The 21,273-nt window shown below is 43.2% G+C and overlaps 1 protein-coding gene across 1 annotated transcript in view; it reads left to right on the top strand.

Annotated features, from left to right (window-relative positions):
• HELQ (helicase, POLQ like) overlaps positions 1–21,273 on the top strand; it is a 1,104,576-nt gene that overhangs the window by 632,834 nt on the left and 450,469 nt on the right. Inside the window, exon 9 of the mRNA XM_044059295.1 lies at positions 13,820–14,059. Coding sequence (XP_043915230.1) covers positions 13,820–14,059 — 240 coding nt within the window. The remainder of the gene's footprint in view (positions 1–13,819; positions 14,060–21,273) is intronic.

Genomic DNA, 21,273 nt, shown 5'->3' with positions numbered 1-21,273 from the left:
CCCTCTCGGAGCTTCGGCGCTGGTGAGTTCGGCTCCAACATCGGCCTCGGAGCCATCTCTGTCGGTGCTGGGGGGGGTCCTTGTCTCCTCGGAGCGGGAACCTCCGGCCTTGCATGATAGGGGCGCCTTTGAGGTCATGCGGAGTGTACTAGACCCAGTGTCTACCCCATAGTCGGCTCTGTCAGCTCCGCCCTCTTCAGTGCCTGCGGTGATTTCTACCCATCCCCTTGTATTAGACCGCAGAGAGCCAGCTCCTCAGGTTTCTCCATTGGGAATTTCCTCCTCTTCCGAGGCCTCTCCTGATCTGGTAGGAGAACCCCCTCAGAAGAGACAGTGCAAGAGGAAGCACATTGACTCCCCTGAGTCTATCACCTCTGACACTGACTTGGAGGAATCTGAAGGTTCCCCTTGATCCCCTTCTGAGGATGTCTCCTTTGCTGATATCCTTGAAATCCTGAAACAGAGGGGGAACTGGCCCGCCCTTAACCCTTCAGAGGACGAGTCAGTTTACCTTGAGGCGTTTGGCTCTCGCCCTTCCACCTCCTGGGTGTCCCCTCCCTTTGACCCCCTTATGGAAGTGGTGGCAAGGAAGGCTTGGACGGCCCCTGATTCAGTGGAACCTACCCCAAGGAGGCCGTCAAAATTTATTACTGCCCCTAAGGATAAGGACTTTGTATCAAAAGGTGTCTCTGTTGATGCCATGGTGGTGGCCGCAGCCACTAAGAAGGAGTTAACCAATCCTTCGGTACCTGTCCATCCTCCTAATAAGGAGTCTAGGACCATGGACAGGTATGGTAAGCGGATGTTTTCCTCAGCGACCTTCTCAATGCGGTCGCTGAACTATTTGTGTCACTTCACCCGTCTCCAGAGAGATTTGCTCAAAGATATGGGTCAGGCTATACAGGATCCAACAGCTGAGGGGTTCCAAGACAAAATGAACTCCCAGTTGGCAACCCTGAATTTGATTGTTAACTCCTCCATGCGGCTTATCTCTTACGCTGCTGATGGGGCGAGTAGGGCTGCAGGCACAGGTGTAGCTTTACGGCGTCACGCCTGGATGCGGCTTTGCAATTTTGCGGATCCTTTCAAGGCGTCCTTCACCAATTCCCCCTTTGATGGCTCAATATTGTTTGGTCCTCAGATGAAGGATACATTGACTAGGTGCGAGGTGGAAGGTAAGACTCTCTCTGCCGTGGGAGTCCGTTTTTCTACCCCTTCTAGACCTTATCCAAAAGGTCAGAGGGGAGGAAAAATGTGGTTCCGCAAGCCTCAGGGAGTCTCATCTGACGCACAAGGTCGATTCCCCTCTAGAGGCAGAGGGGGGAATAACAATAGACGCCCTAGAGGCAGAGGAGGTCCGCAAAACCAGGGTAGCAGAGAAACTTTCTCTGATAAACCCTTTCAGCATCCCTGAGGAGCTGCCCGGCTGTCCACCTTCGGAGGCAGTCGGGGGAAGATTATCACTGTACCCAAAAGCCTGGCTTTCCCTCACCCAAGACAAATGGGTACAGTCAATCATATCCGAGGGTTACAAAATTCCCTTTATTCACACCCCTTCCCAACCCAAAGGATCCCTTCCAGACATTCCACCCAGTCTAAGGGAACAAGCAGCACTAGAAATATCAAAGCTGCTATCAAAAAGAGCTATCCAATCAGTCCCAGCAGACCAGCAAGGATCCGGAATCTACTCCAAATTCTTTTTGGTGCCAAAAACAGGGGACTGGAGACCTATACTGGATCTCAGCAAGTTAAACAATTATATCAAAAACAAAATTCTGGATGGTCACGCTACAGTCCATTCTACCCTTCTTGGGTCAGGACAATTGGATGTGCTCGATAGACCTTCAGGATGCGTACTACCACATCAAAATGCACAGACGCTCCAGGAGGTTTCTCCGCTTCAGGCTGGGAGCCAGTCACTACCAGTTCAGAGCCCTGCCCTTTGGTCTCACTACAGCCCCCCGAGTGTTTACCAAATGCATGGCAGTGGTCGTGGCTCACTTGAGACGTCAAGGATTCCAGGTGTTTCCATATTTAGACGACTGGTTCCTTACTGCCACCACCAGACATCAACTGCTTCTAGCCAGAGACTTCACCATCCAAACTTGCCAAGCTCTAGGCATTTCAATAAATTTTGAAAAATCTGCCTTGTCGCCTTGTCAGTCTATTACCTTTATAGGCGCCACCTTAGACACACTCAATCTTTCCGCCAGACTTACAGAGCAAAGAGTGTTAGATATCCGCAAACAAGTTTACCTTCTACTACAATGCAACAAGATCAAAGCCAGGGTAGTCTTGAAGGTATTAGGACTCATGGCAGCTACTATCACCCTTCTTCCCTTAGCTCGTTTCCACATGAGGATCCTATAATGGATGCTGTTCACTCAATGATCCTTCCAACAGCTCCCGATGTCTCACATCATATTAATAACTCAATCATGCAAGAATCACCTGTCTTGGTGGGTCACATCACCTCAAATTCTCCAAGGCAGACCTTTCGTCCCCCCCCAGTCACCACGGTGACAACGGACGCCTCCCTGATCAGGTGGGGGGGGGCATTATCAGGGCAGGACAGTCCAGGGCACGTGGCAACCTTTCGAGTGCCACTTGCACATAAATGTCTTAGAGATGAGAGCAGTGCTTTTAGCATTGCAAGCCCTTCAGCACTCTCTTCCCACGGGAACTATTGCAATTCAGACGGACAACATGTCCGTAGTGTGGTACATCAGCAAACAGGGCAGAACCAGATCCTACCCCTTATGTCGAGAGGCACTCAGACTTTGGCAGTGGGCGATTTCTTCTCAGAGTTTTCTGATAGCAATGCACATTCCCGGGAAGTCCAACGTGATTGCGGACAAGTTGAGCAGGGCCATTCTGATGCCCCACGAGTGGTCTCTGAAGAAATCAGTGCTGGAAGAAGTCTTCAAAAGATGGGGCCAGCCTTGCTGCGATCTTTTTGCTACTCCCCAAAACAGCAAGTGTCACGACTTCTTCACTCTCTTCCCGTTACCAGGCCATCCCACCAGAGACGCTCTAGTCCACGATTGGCCCCAGAGACTTCTGTATGCTTTTCCCCCCCTTTCCACTGATATCTCAATTAATTCAGAAAGCTATCACCTTGAGAGTTACAATGATCCTCATTGCCCCTTACTGGCCTCGACAGATATGGTTTCCGTTCCTTCATCATTACCTATTGGAGCAGCCTTGGCATCTGGACCCGGTGCCAGATCTGTTGACCCACCAGTCAGGCCAGCTGCACCACTCCCTTCAGTCTCTCAACCTCACAGCGTGGTTTCTCCAATTCCTACCATAGCCAGGCTTCCCTCAATCTCCCATTCGGTCTGGAACATCCTGATAGCCTCTCACAAATCTTCTACCAGGAAGATTTATAATAGTAAATGGAAACGTTTTTCCTTCTGGGCAGCATCAAAGAATATAGACCCCTTCACTGCACCTATCCAGTCTATCCTAGACTTCCTGGCAGAGCTCTTCCATTTAGGCTCTTCTTCATCTACCATTAGAGTACAACTAGCTGCCATATCTAATTTTCATGTAGGATTCTCAGACTCCAGTATCATGTCCCATAAGCTCTGCAAAGCCTTTTTAAGAGGTATTTTTCTGCTCAAGCCCCCAATCAAAGATCTCCCACCTCAATGGGACTTGAATTTGGTTCTGGCATCCTTGATCCTCCCCCCTTCGAACCAGTGGCTTCATGCCCTCTTAAGCTGCTCTCATGGAAAACACTTTTTCTAGTAGCCATAACTTCAGCTAGAAGGGTATCTGAACTTCATGCTCTGTGCAGTCGTCCTCCTTATTTAGTTTTCCACAAAGATAGGGTGTCCCTCCGGACTAATCCGTCCTTCCTGCCTAAAGTTTCCTCTGAGACAAATCTGAACCAAACGATTGATCTCCCAGTATTTTTCCCTGACTATTCCAACAGGTTGGAACAAAAGTTACATTTTCTAGATGTTCACCGCCAACTTAGATATTATATAGACAGAACTAAACAGTTCAGGAAATCTGATCAACTTTTCCTGTCTTATGCGGAAGGGAAATTGGGCCTTCCAGTTACTAAGGTGTCCCTCTCAAGATGGCTTACCTCTATAATTACCTTCATCTATGAAATCAGACATCAAAAACTGCCTTCAAGACCTAGAGCTCATTCAACTAGGGCATTAGCTACATCTGTAGCTTTTCAGGACAGGCTGCCTATAGATTCCATTTGTGCAGCAGCCACTTGGGCTTCTCCTCATACCTTCATTTTACATTACAAATTGGATATGGCCTCCAGAAACTGTGCCAGCTTTGGTTCCACTGTTCGCAAGAGTCTGTTACGATAGGCCGCCCAGAATAAGGTGCTAGGGACGTGGTCCCATCCAGCAAGAATGAAGGCAAGATTGACAACTTAACATTAAGAAGTTATGTACCTACCATAACGTTCCATGTTAGTTGTCTTCTTCTCGCCTTCTTTCTTGCGTCCCACCCTCCTTCCCCCTAGCCTGGACAGACCGATAGGAAATTTTGGGATCTTCCTTTGGAGTTTCCTTCCCACATGTTCTACCACCTCTATTCCCCCTTTTATGTTTGTGTAGCTTACATTCAGGTTTATATAGAGGTGGGTTCTTTTTTCTCCATACTATGGAGACCAGAACTGCTTGGTTTAACTATCAAACGAGATCTGAGTAGTTACCGCCTAGCATTGTGGGATATAGGGAAGCCTCGAGCCGGTGGAATTAGCTCTCGAGCTTTAGTATTGGCCGAGTCAGAGCCGAGGTTCGGCTCCGAACCCATCCAGCAAGAAAGAAGGCGAGAAGAAGACAACTAACATGGAACGTTATGGTAGGTACATAACTACTTATTTTTCTCTAAGGAAGTGAGGAAAATAAATACAAAAACTATTTTCCTCTAGGTAAAGAGGAAGGTTGAGTGCTGTAGTAATTTGTAGCTTATTTAGTGCTAACAACAAGTTCTGAACAAGTGCTGAGCATGAATAAGCAATTTCAAGTGCTAAAACTAAGAATCTGTACCTGGATCTTGTGGTACATAGACTACCTAGTGCTTACCACTCCCATTGATAAGCTAGAATGCTTCCCTCCAGCACAGGAAGGCTTGGGGGGGGCTCAGAAGCTTATAAACAGTCCTGGATACAGCAAATCTATACCTGGACTAGACTGCTTACAGGAAAGATAGGAAACAAGCGCAAACGCGGGATTTTAAACCAGTAAGTTGAAAGAAATGGAAAAACTGCCAAACAGCCAATAAACTACAATTTCTGGGCCAGAAACCACTCTTGTGATAGATAGGCTACCTAATGCTTACCACTCCCATTGATAAGCTAGAAGGCCTCCCTCCAACACAGAAAGGCTTGGGGGCTCAGAAGCTTACAAACAGTCCTGGATACAGCAAATCTGTATCTGGACTAGACTAGTTACAGGAAAGGCAGGAAACAAGCTTAGAAAAAATTTTTTTGGAAAGGGAGAAAGGAAAAAACAAAGATAATTCAAAATTAAGGACTTAAGTGGCTTGCCCTTCACAAATGTTATCTCTGTATTAGGTAGAATGAGGTAGTGACAGTAGACTGGAATAGAGCTGGGATACAGCTATACAGATTGGACTGGTAGGAGTGTCTGAAGTCAAAATATGATCTCACTGTACTCGGTTGAGTGAGCAAATGAGATAGACCCAGGAGGAGTGTTCAAACACAAATTTACTGGGGAGGCGGGCAGTTCCAAAGCCACCAATTAACTGCAGAGACAGAGAGAGACCACAGTATTGTATGAAACAATTAAATAGAAAAATAAATAACTACAAATAGACACAGACCACAATATTCATTGAAACAATTAAATAAACACAAATAAAATGCAGTACAATCTTTAACACTACAAGTTTGTACTTAACTCGGCTAGTAATGCAGTTGATTGTAAGTATGTAGCAGAAGCCAAACAACTCAGATATTGAGCAGTAATAAATTTAAAGATATGTGACTAACACTTAAAAATACAGATAAATCCTCTAGGCTAAGAGTTTAACACTGAATAGCAATGAAGTGAAACACAATGGCCCCCACTTACTGCAGAGACAGAGAGAGACCACAGTATTCTATGAAACAATTAAATAGAATAATAAATAACTACAGAGAGACACAGACCACAATATTCAATGAAACAATTAAATAGACAAAAATATAAGAGTTGATACCTAGCTGGGTGAGTATGTCAATGATGCCTGAGTGGAGGATAGTGTCAAAAGCCTTGGCCAAGTCTAGGTTGGCTGTATGCACAGATTTCCCCTCATCCAAGGCCTTGGTGACTGTCTTGAAGAAGTCCACCAGGTTTAACAAGCATGATCTCCCTTTGACAAATCCAGGCGGAGTAGGGTCAAGTGTGTAGAGATTGCCTATATCTTTGGTGATAAGGTCCATGGCCTTGCAGATAAGGCTAATCAGGCTAATAGGGCTGTAGTTCCTGGGGTCATTATTCTTAATTTATGTTCTGCCCTAAACTTTCCCTAGGGACTCCAGTCCTAAAAGCACACTTCTTTCTTGTTCCCAGAAGGAGATCTAGCTGAGGATTAGTGAGCCTTTAGCAAGCTCCAAACTGTAACAATTTGCTCCTTTCCCTTTTGACTACTTCACTGCCCACTAGGCAGTCTAATTACCTTCTGTTGTCCATTAGCATGGCACCAATCAGCTCACACTTTGCTAACAAACAGCCCTTACTTACTTTCCAGGGATTCCACCATAACAAACCCAGAATCGAAAGCTCACTCTCAAACAGAATACTGTTCTAGGGTGGGACCCTGATGGACTTTACCCTTCTTGCCTCCAGGCAGGGTCGTCACTTGACCAACAGTGTTCAAAAAGTTATGGACAGGTTGGGCCTGTGGCATACACCTGTAATCCTTGCAGTTTGAGAGGTGGGGTTTGATGGATTGAGACTGTTCACGAGAGACCATACTTCCTGAATAAGGGGAAAAGAAGTGATCCCCAAAGGAAGCAGTTGTAAATTAAAGCCAAAGGAAAGGCATGCTTTGTGTAATGGTCTCATGGAGACATAACCTAACCTTTTAAAAATGCAATCTTCTTACAGCCAGGGAGTTGCTCCTTATTCTGTACGATTTTGCCTCTCCAATTCCCCTGCTTCCCAAGCTAGGCTACACATGAGGAGACCTCAGTGGTACCTCTGCAATGTGTGGGGACAGCATAAATAACCGCAGTCTGCCAAATAAGGCTGATACCTGGCCTAAAAGCCATTTATGCATGTTATACCAAGGACTTTTCTCTAATCTCAAACCTTCCATTCTGCTGCCAGCAATCTCACCTACTGATCCCCGAGGGACTACTGGAGTTGCATTCTTACTATAGTTACTAACACAAAGGAAGTGAATAAGCACTTAGAAAATAAGGAGCTTCTGATGGCACAAAGGACTTCACTAGCACCCAGAACAGAAATCAAAACCAAGGGTGCTATACATGTTCACAGACTATGACAAACTCATATGGAACAAAGACCTAGAGCAAAACCCATCCCTGCCCTCACCGCTTAGCAATGGGGATGGGCATCATGGTCCACTCCAGCTAACTCTATGGGATGGCACTGGTGGCCTCAGTACATACCAGGGTTGCAGTACCAGTTAGCAGACAAATTAGCAAAAGCCTGCAGGCACCCTGTAGTGGTAGTTGCACTGGGAGATTCCTCTCAGCATTGCCAAGGGATGGGGGACCCCAAAGATGGAACACTGCCACCAGGGAAAACACACCATTGAAAAGGTTGGCTCCAGAACAACCCCGTCAGCCTAAGCTGCAAACACTTTCTCATTCTCATGGACAGCCGTATTCATTTAGGCTTTCATAACAATGCCCTACTCCCAAGACTCCCCGGAAATCACAGAAGAGCACCCAGGACCTTCCTTATAGACTGGTTTGGCCAACTCTGCTCTGGTACTTTCTTCTCCTTAGTCCCTCTTCCTGTAAACTTAAAGCATACCTTCTCACTCTGTCTATTAGCCAGAAGGTTCCTTTGTCATGGGGGGGGGGCACCTCTAACTGTCTCGGTGGTGTTAGGCGCAAGTACACTGACTTTGGAGACAGAACACAGGTGATCCAGAGTTCTGATCCTGATAACACTTACCCCCCCCCCCCCCCCCGCATTAGCAAGTGCAGAAAATTTTAGGAAATGCCAGGAATGCCTGGCTCCAGAAAAATCTGGGCAACATAATAGGAAGATTTTCAAACTGGGGGTGCATAGCCCTATCAGGTCCCCATCAGAGCCATGATCCCTGTCAACTGGTCCTACTCTTAAATCCTCTTTGACTAGGCCACTCTTACTTATCATGCAAAGTTCATGTTACAGCTTTTTCAGCCTACTTCCCCTCCTGCACAATTACTTTCTCCCACCTACTGACCACACAATTTATTTACTAGGGCCTTCCATTTCTGGCCCCCCAGGGGACCTCATACACCACCTTGCTACCTAACCCTTGTCCTAGAAAAGACTTATACCTCAAACAAATGTAATATTTCTGGCATGGAAGTCTGCCTGCTTACTACCTATCTCTCCAGCTAGCGAATTTCTGAGACTGTAGGCTCTCATGCTAGGGGAACCTTTTTGATCATCTTTCATCCTGACAGAATCCCTCTCTCAGGCCTAATCTTCCCTTCAAGCCCAAGCTGGTGACTGATGCTTCCTTATGTCTAGTCAGGCATCTGCCTTTCTTCTCACCAAACCCACAGTACTGTGATTAAGGTATCCTACATTTCTCAAACATCCATAGGCTGCTATCCTACTAAATGGCCACTATAAAACCCATCAGAATTTCTGACCTATGGAATGTTACCATTGCTATCACTACTGAAGGAGCTACTGTATCTTGCAAACCATTTCCAAAGGAATCTTTCTCTTTATCTATGTACCACCCTTTTTCTACAGGGAAGGATCACTCCTGTAATTGTAAGGTCCCATCCCACTAGGGCATGTGGGTCCTCTACTACCTCCATGAACGGCATACCTACCAAGAGTGGAGGGCGAATGCCAACTAATCTTCTGAAAACACTTTCACCAGGCACTACCACTGTCAGCCTCCTTCTACTCAACTTCAGGCTTTGCCTCTATTACCCTACAAAACTACTTCTCTTCTTACTTCACCACTTTCTCCCTTTTCAGCTTTGGGAATCTTCCCACAAGTCAGGACTGCAGCAGTGAAACACAAAGAACATAGTACAGTTGTGTACACTTGCCATATATATATATTTATATATATATATATATATATATATATATATATATATATATATATATATATATAAATATACAAGTTTATAAACTGTTGCAGTTCTGTTTCCCCACAGGGTGGCTACTACTACTTCTCATTTACCTGGAACCCCTACTCTTCACTCCTGCCTCCCTAGGGATCCCTGCCCTAACCATCTGCTCTTGACATGTTGCTGCTCCTGTTGGTGCTCTAAATTCAAATAAGAAAGAAAACAACTGAGATCATGACATTGGCGGACTCCATTTATACCGTAGCGTACTGACATCAGGCAAGGGCATTCGCCGGTCATAGGAGGAGAGAAGAATTTTACTCTGGTAGTCGGGCTGGCCAAGGGCTTCCACTGCAGGAAATCCCACAAGTCAGGACTGCAACAGTGAATATACCCAAACATCTATATTTATGGTAAGTCCACACAACTGTACTTTGTCCCTCCTTTTGGAAGTGGCCAGGGGCAGTTACTACAAGCTTCCTCATAGACTGGATTTACTAATGCAAGAACAGGGATGTTTAATACACACTGATATCAATCAGCTTCAATTAATTACCTGAATGATAGGGTCATAATTCCTTTAGGCACTTGTTTACTAAGAACATGCAGCAGGTACTAATGGAGACAAGGTAGGGTGTTGTGTAAGAAGAAGCACTATGACTCTTCTCTGGAGTCACTTACACCTGATGTCAATGATAGGGACCCCCCCACCATCTCAGAAGATTGAATTTTAAGGAATTCCTAGAGATACTGCGATGAAAAGAGGAGTGTCCCAATGACCCAGGATCCTACCAGAAAAGGATGTTGAGAAAAGCCTTTCAGTCTACCTAACCATCTTGCTGGGTAGTCCCTCCATTGGTGGAGATTCTCAGTGTTGCCACCAATGCAGTGGCCTAGTGCCTATAAAGATCAACTCCATTGTCCGGCTTTCTAGAGAGTAGAATTTCTTGTCAGTCACACTCAAGCCAGACATTGAGGAGGTGGACTTCCACAATGTTGCAGTCTAAGAAGAAAGGATCCTCAGCATTCTTTGGGTAGTCATCAGCAGCAGCCCTAATGTTTTCCAACTTTCTGTTTCTAGAGGCAGACAGAATATCTGTCCATCCAGCTGCTGTCATGGGAATTTTGTCACTGCAGACAGGTGTGTCCACACAGTTATGTCCTGAGGATACAAAATGCACTTATTCCAAGACATGTTCCTCTACATCAAAATTACTAAGAAGTCTGGGAGATATATTAATTTCTAGATAGCAGCCAGACATTATCTGTTCCAGACACTTCTACCTACCTTCACCTCAGCCCCCTAGGGTGTTTACCCAAGTATGTGTTTGTGCAGCTGTAGCTGAAGCTGCAGAAAGCCAAGATACTACCTTACCTAGATGACTGCCTCCTAGCTGTTCTTTCAGTTGAGGCTCAAATATCTCGTCTGCAGTTTCTGCATTATTCCACTCTCTTAGGCATTATAGTGAACCTTGTGAAGTTCCAACATCTCACATCAGTGAGCTGCAGCTTGGATTCTGTAGCATGCAGTACATATCTTTCAATGAACATGATACTTTCCCTTCAAATCATTTCTTCCTAATCTTCGCTTCAAGTTGCTGGGTCCCATAGTGGCTGCTGTACATTTGTATCTCAGGCTAAGTGCCTTGTGTGAATGTTACAGTGGATGTTACTAGTCTCTTGATCTTAAATAGCAGGCCCCCGTGGCCCAGCGTTTGCAAAGTGTACCTTTGATGATGGATGCAGTGTCCCATCTTAATCCTGTATAACCCTTTTAGTTTTCCACTCTCTTTGCAGTACTTGGCATAAACATGTCAGCCTTAGGAAAGGGGAACGTATTTCAGTGGCAGACTGTTCAGTCTTTCTGGATGTCTTCCAAGGCAGAGTTGCAAGTCCTTATCCTTCAGGCTTTCCAAGGCTCACTATCCCAGGACGAGATTGCTGTTCACTTTAATATCACTGTGGTGGTTTGGTACATAAAGCAAGGGGGGAACACATTATACCCTATGCTGAGAGGTATAAGAATATAGGACTGGGTTGTCAACCAGTTGCTTTCTGGTAGCTATCTGCATTCTAGATGAGGCCATGAGATTGCTCTTCACTTTAACATCACTGTGGTGGTTTGGTACATAAAGCAAGGGGGAACACATTATACCTTAAGCTGAGAGTATAAGAATATAGGACTGGGTTGCCAACCAGTTGCTTTCTGGTAGCTGTTTGCATTCTAGATGAGGCCTGCTGATGCATCACAAGTGGTCTCTCTGCCCCTCAGTGGCTCAAAATTGTTCCAGTTCTGGAGTAGGCCTTGCCGTAACCTGTTTTCTTTTCCACCCAGCTAGGGTTACCACCTGTTGTCTTTACAAAGGATAGTTCCTGTTTGAGCAGTTGTGTTCTGTGGGGGAAAAATGAAAAATTGCAAATGTCTGAGATTTTAAAATAAAAATTTCCTAAATTTCCATTATTAACTTCAAAAACACACATTTTGCATTTGAAACACCTTAATATTATATGGAATAATGGAAACGACTGAAATTCTGTGTGTGTAAGGATTTATTTTGATAAAAAAGTGAAATCTAGTCCTTTGCACTGGTTGTGGATATAATTAGTCTTGCAAGTTTTTGCATTTTCATAAAATGTCCTATTTTGGGTATTTAAAAAGGTGTTAGAACTATGCCCAACTCAAGATGCAGTAGCTTCTTTATTCTCATCCCGCCAGTAGGGAGATGCCCTGCAGATGCTTTGGTCTAGAAATGGCACCCTGAACTTCTTAATTCTTTTCCTTCATTTTCTCTGTTGATAAGGTTCACCTGGAAAACCAAATAGTACAAGTCAAAAATTATTTTCACAGCTCTATATTGGCTGCAGCAAATATGATTTTTCCTTCTCCTGTCCCACCTTCCAGTGAATTTTCTTCCATTGCCTACATCCATGATGCTAATGACGCATTAGTGAAGAAAATCACACCCATCCATTCACATCTTCCTTCATTCATTAGTTTCAGTAGTGACCAGTAATCAGTCTTTTTCCCCAGACTACTTCAGATAATTTGCTATTCACAAAAGTCTAATACACACTACGCTTACAGAGGCATATGGGACCCGTTTTTCTATCTTGACCCCTACCAAAGGAACAGAGCACATCTTTGCTCCTATTCAGTATATCTTGCACAGATTTTGGATTCCAGACTTTGTTATTCCTTTTACGAAGTGCAAGAAGAAACAAAAGGAGCAAGGTGCCCAAGGACTGCAACCACTACACTAAAACTGTAAAAAAGGAACTTGGAGGCACCAGATGAAAGTAGACACCACTTCTGAAGTTATAAAGTTATAAAAACAATCCTTTATTAACACTTTATGAAATCACTGTGTTTTCGTCCTCTAAACACCAGGACTTCATCAAATATATTTGATGAAGAGAGATGGTTCCATAGAAACAGTATTCTCTGTGATACATACCTGTCCTTCCAACATGCTTTTTTTTATTTGCAAAACAGATTGAGATGTCTTGAGCAAGTGTTTTTGATGCCACTGGACGTATGAATGTGTAATAGGACTGACAGAATAGGACCTGTTGAATTCTATATGTGAGGCAGAAGTAATCTCTCAGTAGCCTGTGTGATGATGAGAAAAGGAACAAGGCTTTGAGATGATCTGCACAGTTTTTATGATGAGGGTCCTTGATTTTTTTTTTAGTGAGAAAGCACCGTGGTCATTCAAGTTGTGGACACATACATACCAAATGGGGCATTATACTCAATGACTGGTCCAATGAGTGCCAAGTACAGTGGAATGATTACATCCCTAGACCTGGATACAATACCTTTAGATATAAGCTGTGTGATGAAAAAGGACTTTCTTACAATTTATACATGATGATCAAAGGACAGTTCATTGTCAACATAGGTTCCTGGATCCCTGACTGTAGGATCAATTTTCAGGGGTATGTTGCTGATGTGTTAGTTACAACAGGAGTCATGCTTGTGGAAGGATATGATTGTACACTTCTTGGCATTTAGTTTTAGTCCAATGATAGATCTGGTAATGCAGGTCCATTCTTAGTAACATACATAGATTTTAAGACATGGTTTTCTCTTTATTTGGACATAGTATGACTCATTTGACAACTGGAGGCCTCCCAGTGCATTATAGGAGAAGATGAGGCTGTGACTGAGTAGTCCTAATGTATGCTTGCATTAGTTTTGCTGTTTCTTACAATGGACCTATTCTAACAGATCTGTCATTATGGTGAGGTTTTGTGTTACTTTTATTTTTAAAAGTGTAATAGATTGGTGCCAAGATTTTAAAAAAATACAATGGCCTACTAAATGTATTGTTCTAGGAGACATTTATCATCAGTGAAGTGAATGTAATACATGTACCATTTTTAGAAAGGGAGCTTGCTTTATGGAGAGGTTTGTCAGCATAAGGGAGGACCTTTCAGACAGAAAGTTCCCCTATAGTATTAAATTATAACTTTAAACTGTGTAAGAACTATAAAATTGAAAACTTGCTGTACTGAATTACTCTGCAATGATAATCTTTATTTTTCCCCTTGTAGAGAATTTTTAAATCATAAACATAAAGAAAAATGCAGCCTTCTTGATGATCTGAAGAGTTTTGGTGATGGTACTATCTGTCCTACTTTGAAGCGAACAGTGCCATATGGTATTGCTTATCACCACAGTGGATTGACTAATGACGAAAGAAGGTTGATTGAGGAGGCCTATTCTACAGGCATTTTGTGCCTTCTGACCTGCACATCTACTCTAGCTGCTGGAGTTAACTTGCCAGCACGCAGGTAAATCACTGAATAATGCTGACATTGCTTGTGACATTGATTATTGATTTTGTTAAAATACTCTAGATTTGGTGATGATTGTTAACTGTTTTCTTTCTTTCCTCAGTCTTTGCCTGGAGGACCTGTAACTACTAAATTTACAAATGTTCACTAATTTGTTCATATTGTTCAGCCTGAAATTTTTCCGGTCTTCCATGTGTTTTTAAACGGTGTACTTTTTCCTTGCCCTTTCAGCATGAAATTTGGCAAAAAAAGGAAAAGAGAAACTGATGAAATGAAGGGTTGTCAAATTCTTGTTTCCAAACTGATAGCTTTAGTTATTTGCATTTATTAAATTCTAGTGGATAAGTTCATCAGATGTTAAAGAAGTTTTTTTTTCTGTTTAGAAATCATTAGATCTTTAAGGAGGGATAGTGCAGCTGTTTAGATTTTGTCAGTATATTAAAGATCCCAACTGTTGCAGCGCATCAGATAGAAGAATTGTGCTGTCTGCAAACTGTTAGCCATACGTTTTCTCAATGTTCCCTTTATAAATGTATTAATGTTCTCATGTAAAACTCATGTAGCCCAGCTGCCTGGAACACTGAGCCTTCAAGTTGATTTCATACTGATGCCCTCTAGTAAATCTGATGGTAGCTGTTACCTTTATTTTTACATATATGTATATTTCATTTTTTAATAGAAAACTTCCAGTCTTCCTTATGAGATTGACTACTCCAGAGTACTGGCTTGGAATGTGAAATGCTGAACTAATGTACACGTTGTCCAACCCTTTGTTACAACTGCATGGTTCAGAGGTTTTCTGCAAGTGTGAAAGGGATAGTTTGTGTCATACTGCTTGACTTATACTTTTGCCATAGCTTAAGTCATGAAGGTTGTTCCATTCTTTCATCTGTTCTCAGACAGATATATCATTCCTGGTAGTTCTGGGGCTTTTTAATGTAATTTAGCTTGAGGATAGGTCCTCAGTTTCATTAACTGGGATTAACTGAATGGTTATTTTGCACAGCAGACTGGCAGCATTGGAGGGAGAGTAAACTGCACCAGGACCTTAGTCATCATTCATTACACCATAAGCCTATACATCTAGTGACAGTGGGCCACTCCTTTCCAACCCCAGTTATGAACACATGTCTCTTTCTTCCTTATTAAAGAGGAAAGCTCCTATAGTAAGCTTTGTGGATTTACAGACCCCACTTGCAGACTCATTTGCAGATATTCTCTTTTCTATACAGTAATTTTGGCTGATGTATCCTTGTCACAACAGAAAACCTACATCTTCCCTCAAGTGCCCTCTACAATTTTTCTGTATCTGAGAACTCTTTTTTTTTTTTTTTTTTTTTTTTTTTTAAGGATCTTCTCCTCAGCCCATTTTTTCAGACTGTAACTCATTATGCTCAAGGTATATGCAGTTCCTGTCAGTGCATACCATGATATTATGCATCTGGCATAGAAAGACATCCTGCCCTATACTCCCATTCTTTGTGCTAGTTTCAGAGTTCAAATATCATTCTATGTTTGTTTCCCTGGAAAATTCCTGTGTTCAGTTCAATCAAAGTAAATTTAAGCATTTAGAGTGATGCGATAAATCACATCACCTGTCAGGATTGGCACCAGCATGACTGCACTTTCCAACTTGTTAGTTTTTAATCGACTTTAGACAGAGCTTGCCTTTTGCTTAATATATTAAAATGTTACTATTTTATTACTGAGAGAAAAACTTCCTTTGTATTTTAAAGAATGTAGTGCCTTGTAATAAGTTTGTCAATTAATTCTATTAAGAGGTAGCCAGGTCCAGCGGAGTAGAAGCTTAGTACCCTGACTATGAATTAGGCGAGAACAAGTTCAGTTAGAGGCTGAGGTGCCTGATAAAGTTATTAGGGTGAGAAGTGAAAGAGTGGAGCCTGATTACCTCTCTCAGAGGAGAGGGGTGGGATTTGAATGCTCAGAGGGCAGGAGTATTACATCAAGGAAGGTTTTAAAAGACACTGATTTAACTTTGCTACCTGGCAAAGGAAGTGTGGGAAGCTAGAAATTCTACCTTAGTGCAAGTAGGATAATAATATTGAAGGATAACCAGCACAGGGTATCGGCAGGATGGTTCTTCACACAATCTCAGACAAGAATCTGACAGGTAGGTGAAATTAAGGTAGCAGGAGGCCAGGAACTGGCCAAAACATTCTCAGTCAAAGTCCCAATATTTTGATGGGCTATACTTTGGTGGCAGAAAGCTTCCCATCTTCTAATCAAGCTCTGTCCTTTCCACCATCATTAACTGATTACTAGAAAAAGGTAAGGTATTTTTTTATTGCCCTACTGTGCAGTTTTCAAGTAAATGCTAATGAACTTGACAACACCTACACTCAAGTCTATCTCCTTGCTGAGTATCCTGACATTAACAAAAGGTTCAGTGATAGCACAATGGTGGGAATCATCCAAAAGTGATTTTTTTTCCTCTTATCTGTTATTACCAACTTATTCTGTTTTGTTTCAGGCATCAGTGGCTAGCGCATTTTCCTTTAGTTGTACCCAAGGTCTACTGTATGCTTTTTTTTCCAAGCTGCTGGTTAAGGTCAAGAAGTTTCTGTGCATAAAATATAGACCACAGCAAGGTAATACTGTACACATTTATCTGTTCTAGGCATGACCCATAATACCTTAGAAGCCACAGATGTTCTGTGTTACCTGGGACTCTATGTTCCAAAACTTCACTGATTCTGCTGTAGTGGCATATGAAGACTGTGTCATTTCCATTTGAAGCTTCTGTAGTGGCATATATGGACTGCCTGTCATTTCCATTATGAATGGGAGGGTAGAGATCATAGAAGTGCAGCATTGTCAGGTGCCATCCTCAGTTCTATTTGCTTTGAAAGTTTTGGTCAGTTGACTGCACTTTCCAACTTGTTAGTTTTTTTAGACAGAGCTTGCCTTTTGCTTAATATATTAAAATGTTACTATTTTATTGCTGAGAGAAAAACTTCCTTTGTATTTTAAAGAATGTAGTGCCTTGTAATAAGTTTGTCACTTAATTCTATTAAGAGGTAGCCAGGTCCAGCGGAGTAGAAGGTTAGTACCCTCACTATGCATTAGGCGAGAACAAGTTCAGTTAGAGGCTGAGGTGCCTGATAAAGTTATTAGGGTGAGAAGTGAAAGGGTGGAGCCTGATTACCTCTCTCAGAGGAGAGGGGTGGGATTTGAATGCTCAGAGTGCATACACACAAGGCATGATTTTCCTGGTGGAGACCAGAGAAACCTGACTATGTTGCTTCCTGGTAAGTGGGTGAGGATTATCTTGATGTCTTACATCCCTTGAAAAAGTGAGGTACAGCACAGTGCTGACACCCATTGCACGTCTTACTTGCAGAATGAAAAACTGAACATGTATGTGGTAGCAGGGAGAGCAGAAAAAATCCTGATTAGTATACCCTTTGTTGAACAAATACTTAAACCCAGGGACTGAAGCATTATATTTTTTATTGTTCCCTTACAAACCTTACATCTTTTGTCAAAGTGGAATGTGAGCAAATTAGAGTCTGCCCTCTGTTGTCAGCATTACAGCAGTTAGTATACATAGGCAATGTACAAACTGAGTGATGCTCACTGACAATGAACTTTTACTTAACTTTACTCTGTCTATCTGTGAGATATGTAAGTACCTATACAAATTCAAGGCCACACTCCCACAATCAAACCCATCTTGTGGGCATCACTGAGATGTTCATCGTGTTACACTGCTGCAGTCATTACACTTGGGTTATCCTGCCGTCAGGCGGTCCCGCAGTCGGCCAGAGTTCCAAAGTCTTGGTCCGGCGTTGGTTGCTGTCGCTTCTTCCCTGACGTCAGTGCGCCAGGGGTATATAAGATGCATCCAACGCCATTTTCTTCAGTCTTTCTTGCCGTGTAGTGCCCAAAGCAGAAGCAGTTCGCAAGTGCCGGTCGGCCGACTCCTGAGATTTTCGAAGTCTAATTTCAGATCCGAAGTCTTCAATAAAGCTAAGTACCCCTTTGGGGAAACTTTTTCCTTGCCTCAGACCGATGTTAACGTTAATAATTGTATGTCTTGTGGGAAGCAAATACCTCATAAGGACTTCCACTCTTACTGTATTCCATGCCTATGCCCTGATCACAACGCCACTAGTTGTCGGTTTTGTGCTAGATTTAACAAACGCACTATAAAACGACGTTTTGATTTTGCTTTGCACTACTTTGCCCGAAGGTTCAATTATACTATGCCGTCGGATCAACCGACGACTGCAATTCTGAAAAAACGCAAAGACAAGGATAAAGACAGGCATCCGAGGTCCAAAACCGATGACAAAACCTCTTCTAGGCCAGTCGCCGGTTCTCAGTGAGGTGCTTTCGCAGCCCCTGACACACGCTACCTCAGAGCCACAGGCCACCTCCGACTCCCATGTGGAGACAACTAGGCCTCTGGAAACTCAAGGTATTGGGCCTACGGAAACTAATCCCTCAGATGGATCCGGAGCCGCTCAACAGGCAACAGCTTCTGAGGGTGTTTTCAGACCTTCACAACTTACCATTAAAACAACAGCCAAGACAAAAGTACCATTAAAGACAAAGAAACAAGTACAGCATTCTCCTGGACAGTCCTCCATGCCTAAGAAACAGATGCTTAAAATGGCCGAAGACCTCATTACTCTAATCAGGAGTTCCCATCCCTCTCCTGAGAAAAGGCCTAGGCAGGATACAGACTATGATTCCTCTGATCAGGTTTCCATTTCCTCTGATTCCTCTTCAGACCAGGGATACTCTCTACCCCCCTATGAGGACTCCAATGCTGAAGAATCTATCCCTTCAGCCTCTCCTCCTGAGGATTATTCTTTTGGGGAAACTTTACATACCATGAGGTAGCATTTCCATTGGGAACGTCAGGATTATTCAGAATCCAAGAAAAGGCTCAGGGATTTCCTTTTATTGCCTCAGCACAGGCCCCTGGCTATTCTGCCTGTGCTAAATATTGTGGATGATGTGTTCTCTGAATCCAGATTATCTCCTGATTCTTTGCCCCCTGCACCAGCCAAGCCAGATAGGTATTATAGAGTCCCTGGCTCTCACAAGTTTCTTTATAAAAACCCTTCTGCTGATCCAGAAACTATTTCCCAGGGTCCAAAAGGAGTTAAGGCTTCCATTGCAAAAAAATTCAGTACCTTCTGACAGAGATTCTAGAGCATTGGATAGATGGGGGAAGAAAGTTTACACTTCTGCAACTTTAGCAGTAAGGGCTTTAAATTGCCAGTTTCACATGCTTAAGTACCAACAATATTTAATTGCTCAGTTAAAACAGAAAATGCTTGAAAGCTCAGAAGCTCCTGACTGTAAAGAAATGCAGGATTTATTGCATGCGGTTGAACAGGTGGGAAAACATACTCTGCAATGTGGTTTTGATTTTTTAGAGGCCTCTTGTTGGGCTGCAGTTACAGGTTCTGTGATTCAAAGACATGCTTGGTTAAAAGAACAGAGTTTACCTGATCATGTTAAGGCAAAATTATTGGATGCTCCTTTACAGCATGATACCTTGTTTGGTGTTAAGGCAGAAGAGGTGTTAAAGAAAATGGAGGATAAAGCTAAATCTATGCAAACAGTCAAAGATTTCTTACAGGTACAGCCACCTCGATTTAGCAGAAATTGGCCAACAAAGAATTGGTCCTTTCCAGTGTCAGACAGGCCACAGAGAAGCAGATACAGACGCACAAGAGGCAGGTGTCAACCCCAAGGCTCTAACAGACAATGACAGTGGGGCACCTCAACCCCAAAAGGAGGTGAAGACAAGTCTCAACCTTATAAGAAACAGTCCCAATGACTTCCCCCTTCGTACACCAAGCACTTCCCTTTTGGCAGCCCCCTTAGGGGGAAAACTAGCACTTTTTTCTCAAAACTGGCAAACAATCACCCAAGACAAATAGGTTCTGAATATTGTGTCTCTAGGTTACAGGTTCCACTTTCACACTTTACCAAGGCTAAAAGGAATGCCAGGCCTGCCACAAAATCAATGGGCAGAGGCACAAAAACAAATTTCAGCCCTCATGGACATGAGAGCCATTCAAAAAGTACCACAACAGGAACAAGGACAAGGATTTTACTCAAGACTCTTCCTGGTCCCCAGAAAGGACAAGGCCTGGAGACCCATACTAGACCTTTCAACTCTAAATACTTACCTGGATATTCCGAAATTCAAAATGTTGACACTACAGCAGCTTCTTCCCATGCTGGGCAAGAAGGCTTGGCTTGTTAGTCTGGACCTCAAAGAGGCATACCCGCATGTCCCTATCAGACAAAATTGCAGAAGATACCTCAGATTCAAAGCTGGTACAATGCACTACCAATTCTCTGCACTGCCCTTTGGCTTATCTACTGTGCCCAGGGTCTTTACAAAGTGCCTGGCACCAGTAATTGCATTTTGCAGACAAAAAGGAATTCAAATATATCCATACCTGGACGACTGCCTCATTCAAGCAGAGACAAAGGACATTCTTCTAAAGCATCTGGCGTTTGTAAAAAGGTTGCTAATTTCTCTAGGGTACACAGTAAACGAAAAGAAGTCAAAACTAGTACCCTCACAACAGATTATATTCCTGGGTGCCAGTTTAAATACAACGGCCCAGATGGCTTATCTCACGCCAGACAAACAAGTTCAACTAACTCAATATTTTCAATTACTGCCGAAAAAGTCCCATCTCCCTGCAAGAAAAATTTTGCAGGCCCTGAGATTCATGGCATCCTGCATACTACTAATACCATATGCCAGACTGCATATGAGGAAATTACAATGGTACCTAAAAAGTGTTTGGACTCAACACTGTCACAGTTTAGAAGCAGTAATACCAATGATTCCATGCCTACAACAGGAGTTTCGATGGTGGGCACAGGCATGTCACCGAAACAAGGGTCAGCCTTTTACTCTACCCACAGCCAGGCAGACTCTAACAACATATGCTTCGGGTTACGCCTGGGGAGCACACATGGCAGGAAAATGCATTCAGGGCAAGTGGACCACAGACCAAATGCATCTTCACATCAATCAAAAAGAGATGTTGGCTGTTCAAAATGCCCTAAGAGCTTTCAAGGACCTTCTGCATCCAGGACAATTATTATTAAAGACAGACAACACCACAGTAATGTAATACATTAACAAGCAAGGGGGCACTCATTCTTATCCCCTATGCAGGCAAGCCATGACCTTGTGGAACACAGCT

This window comes from Protopterus annectens, chromosome 17.part0 (genome assembly GCF_019279795.1).
Source record: "Protopterus annectens isolate FY-2018-M chromosome 17.part0, PAN1.0, whole genome shotgun sequence".
NCBI lineage: Eukaryota > Metazoa > Chordata > Ceratodontiformes > Protopteridae > Protopterus > Protopterus annectens.
This window is presented reverse-complemented; position numbering and strand designations above follow the sequence as displayed.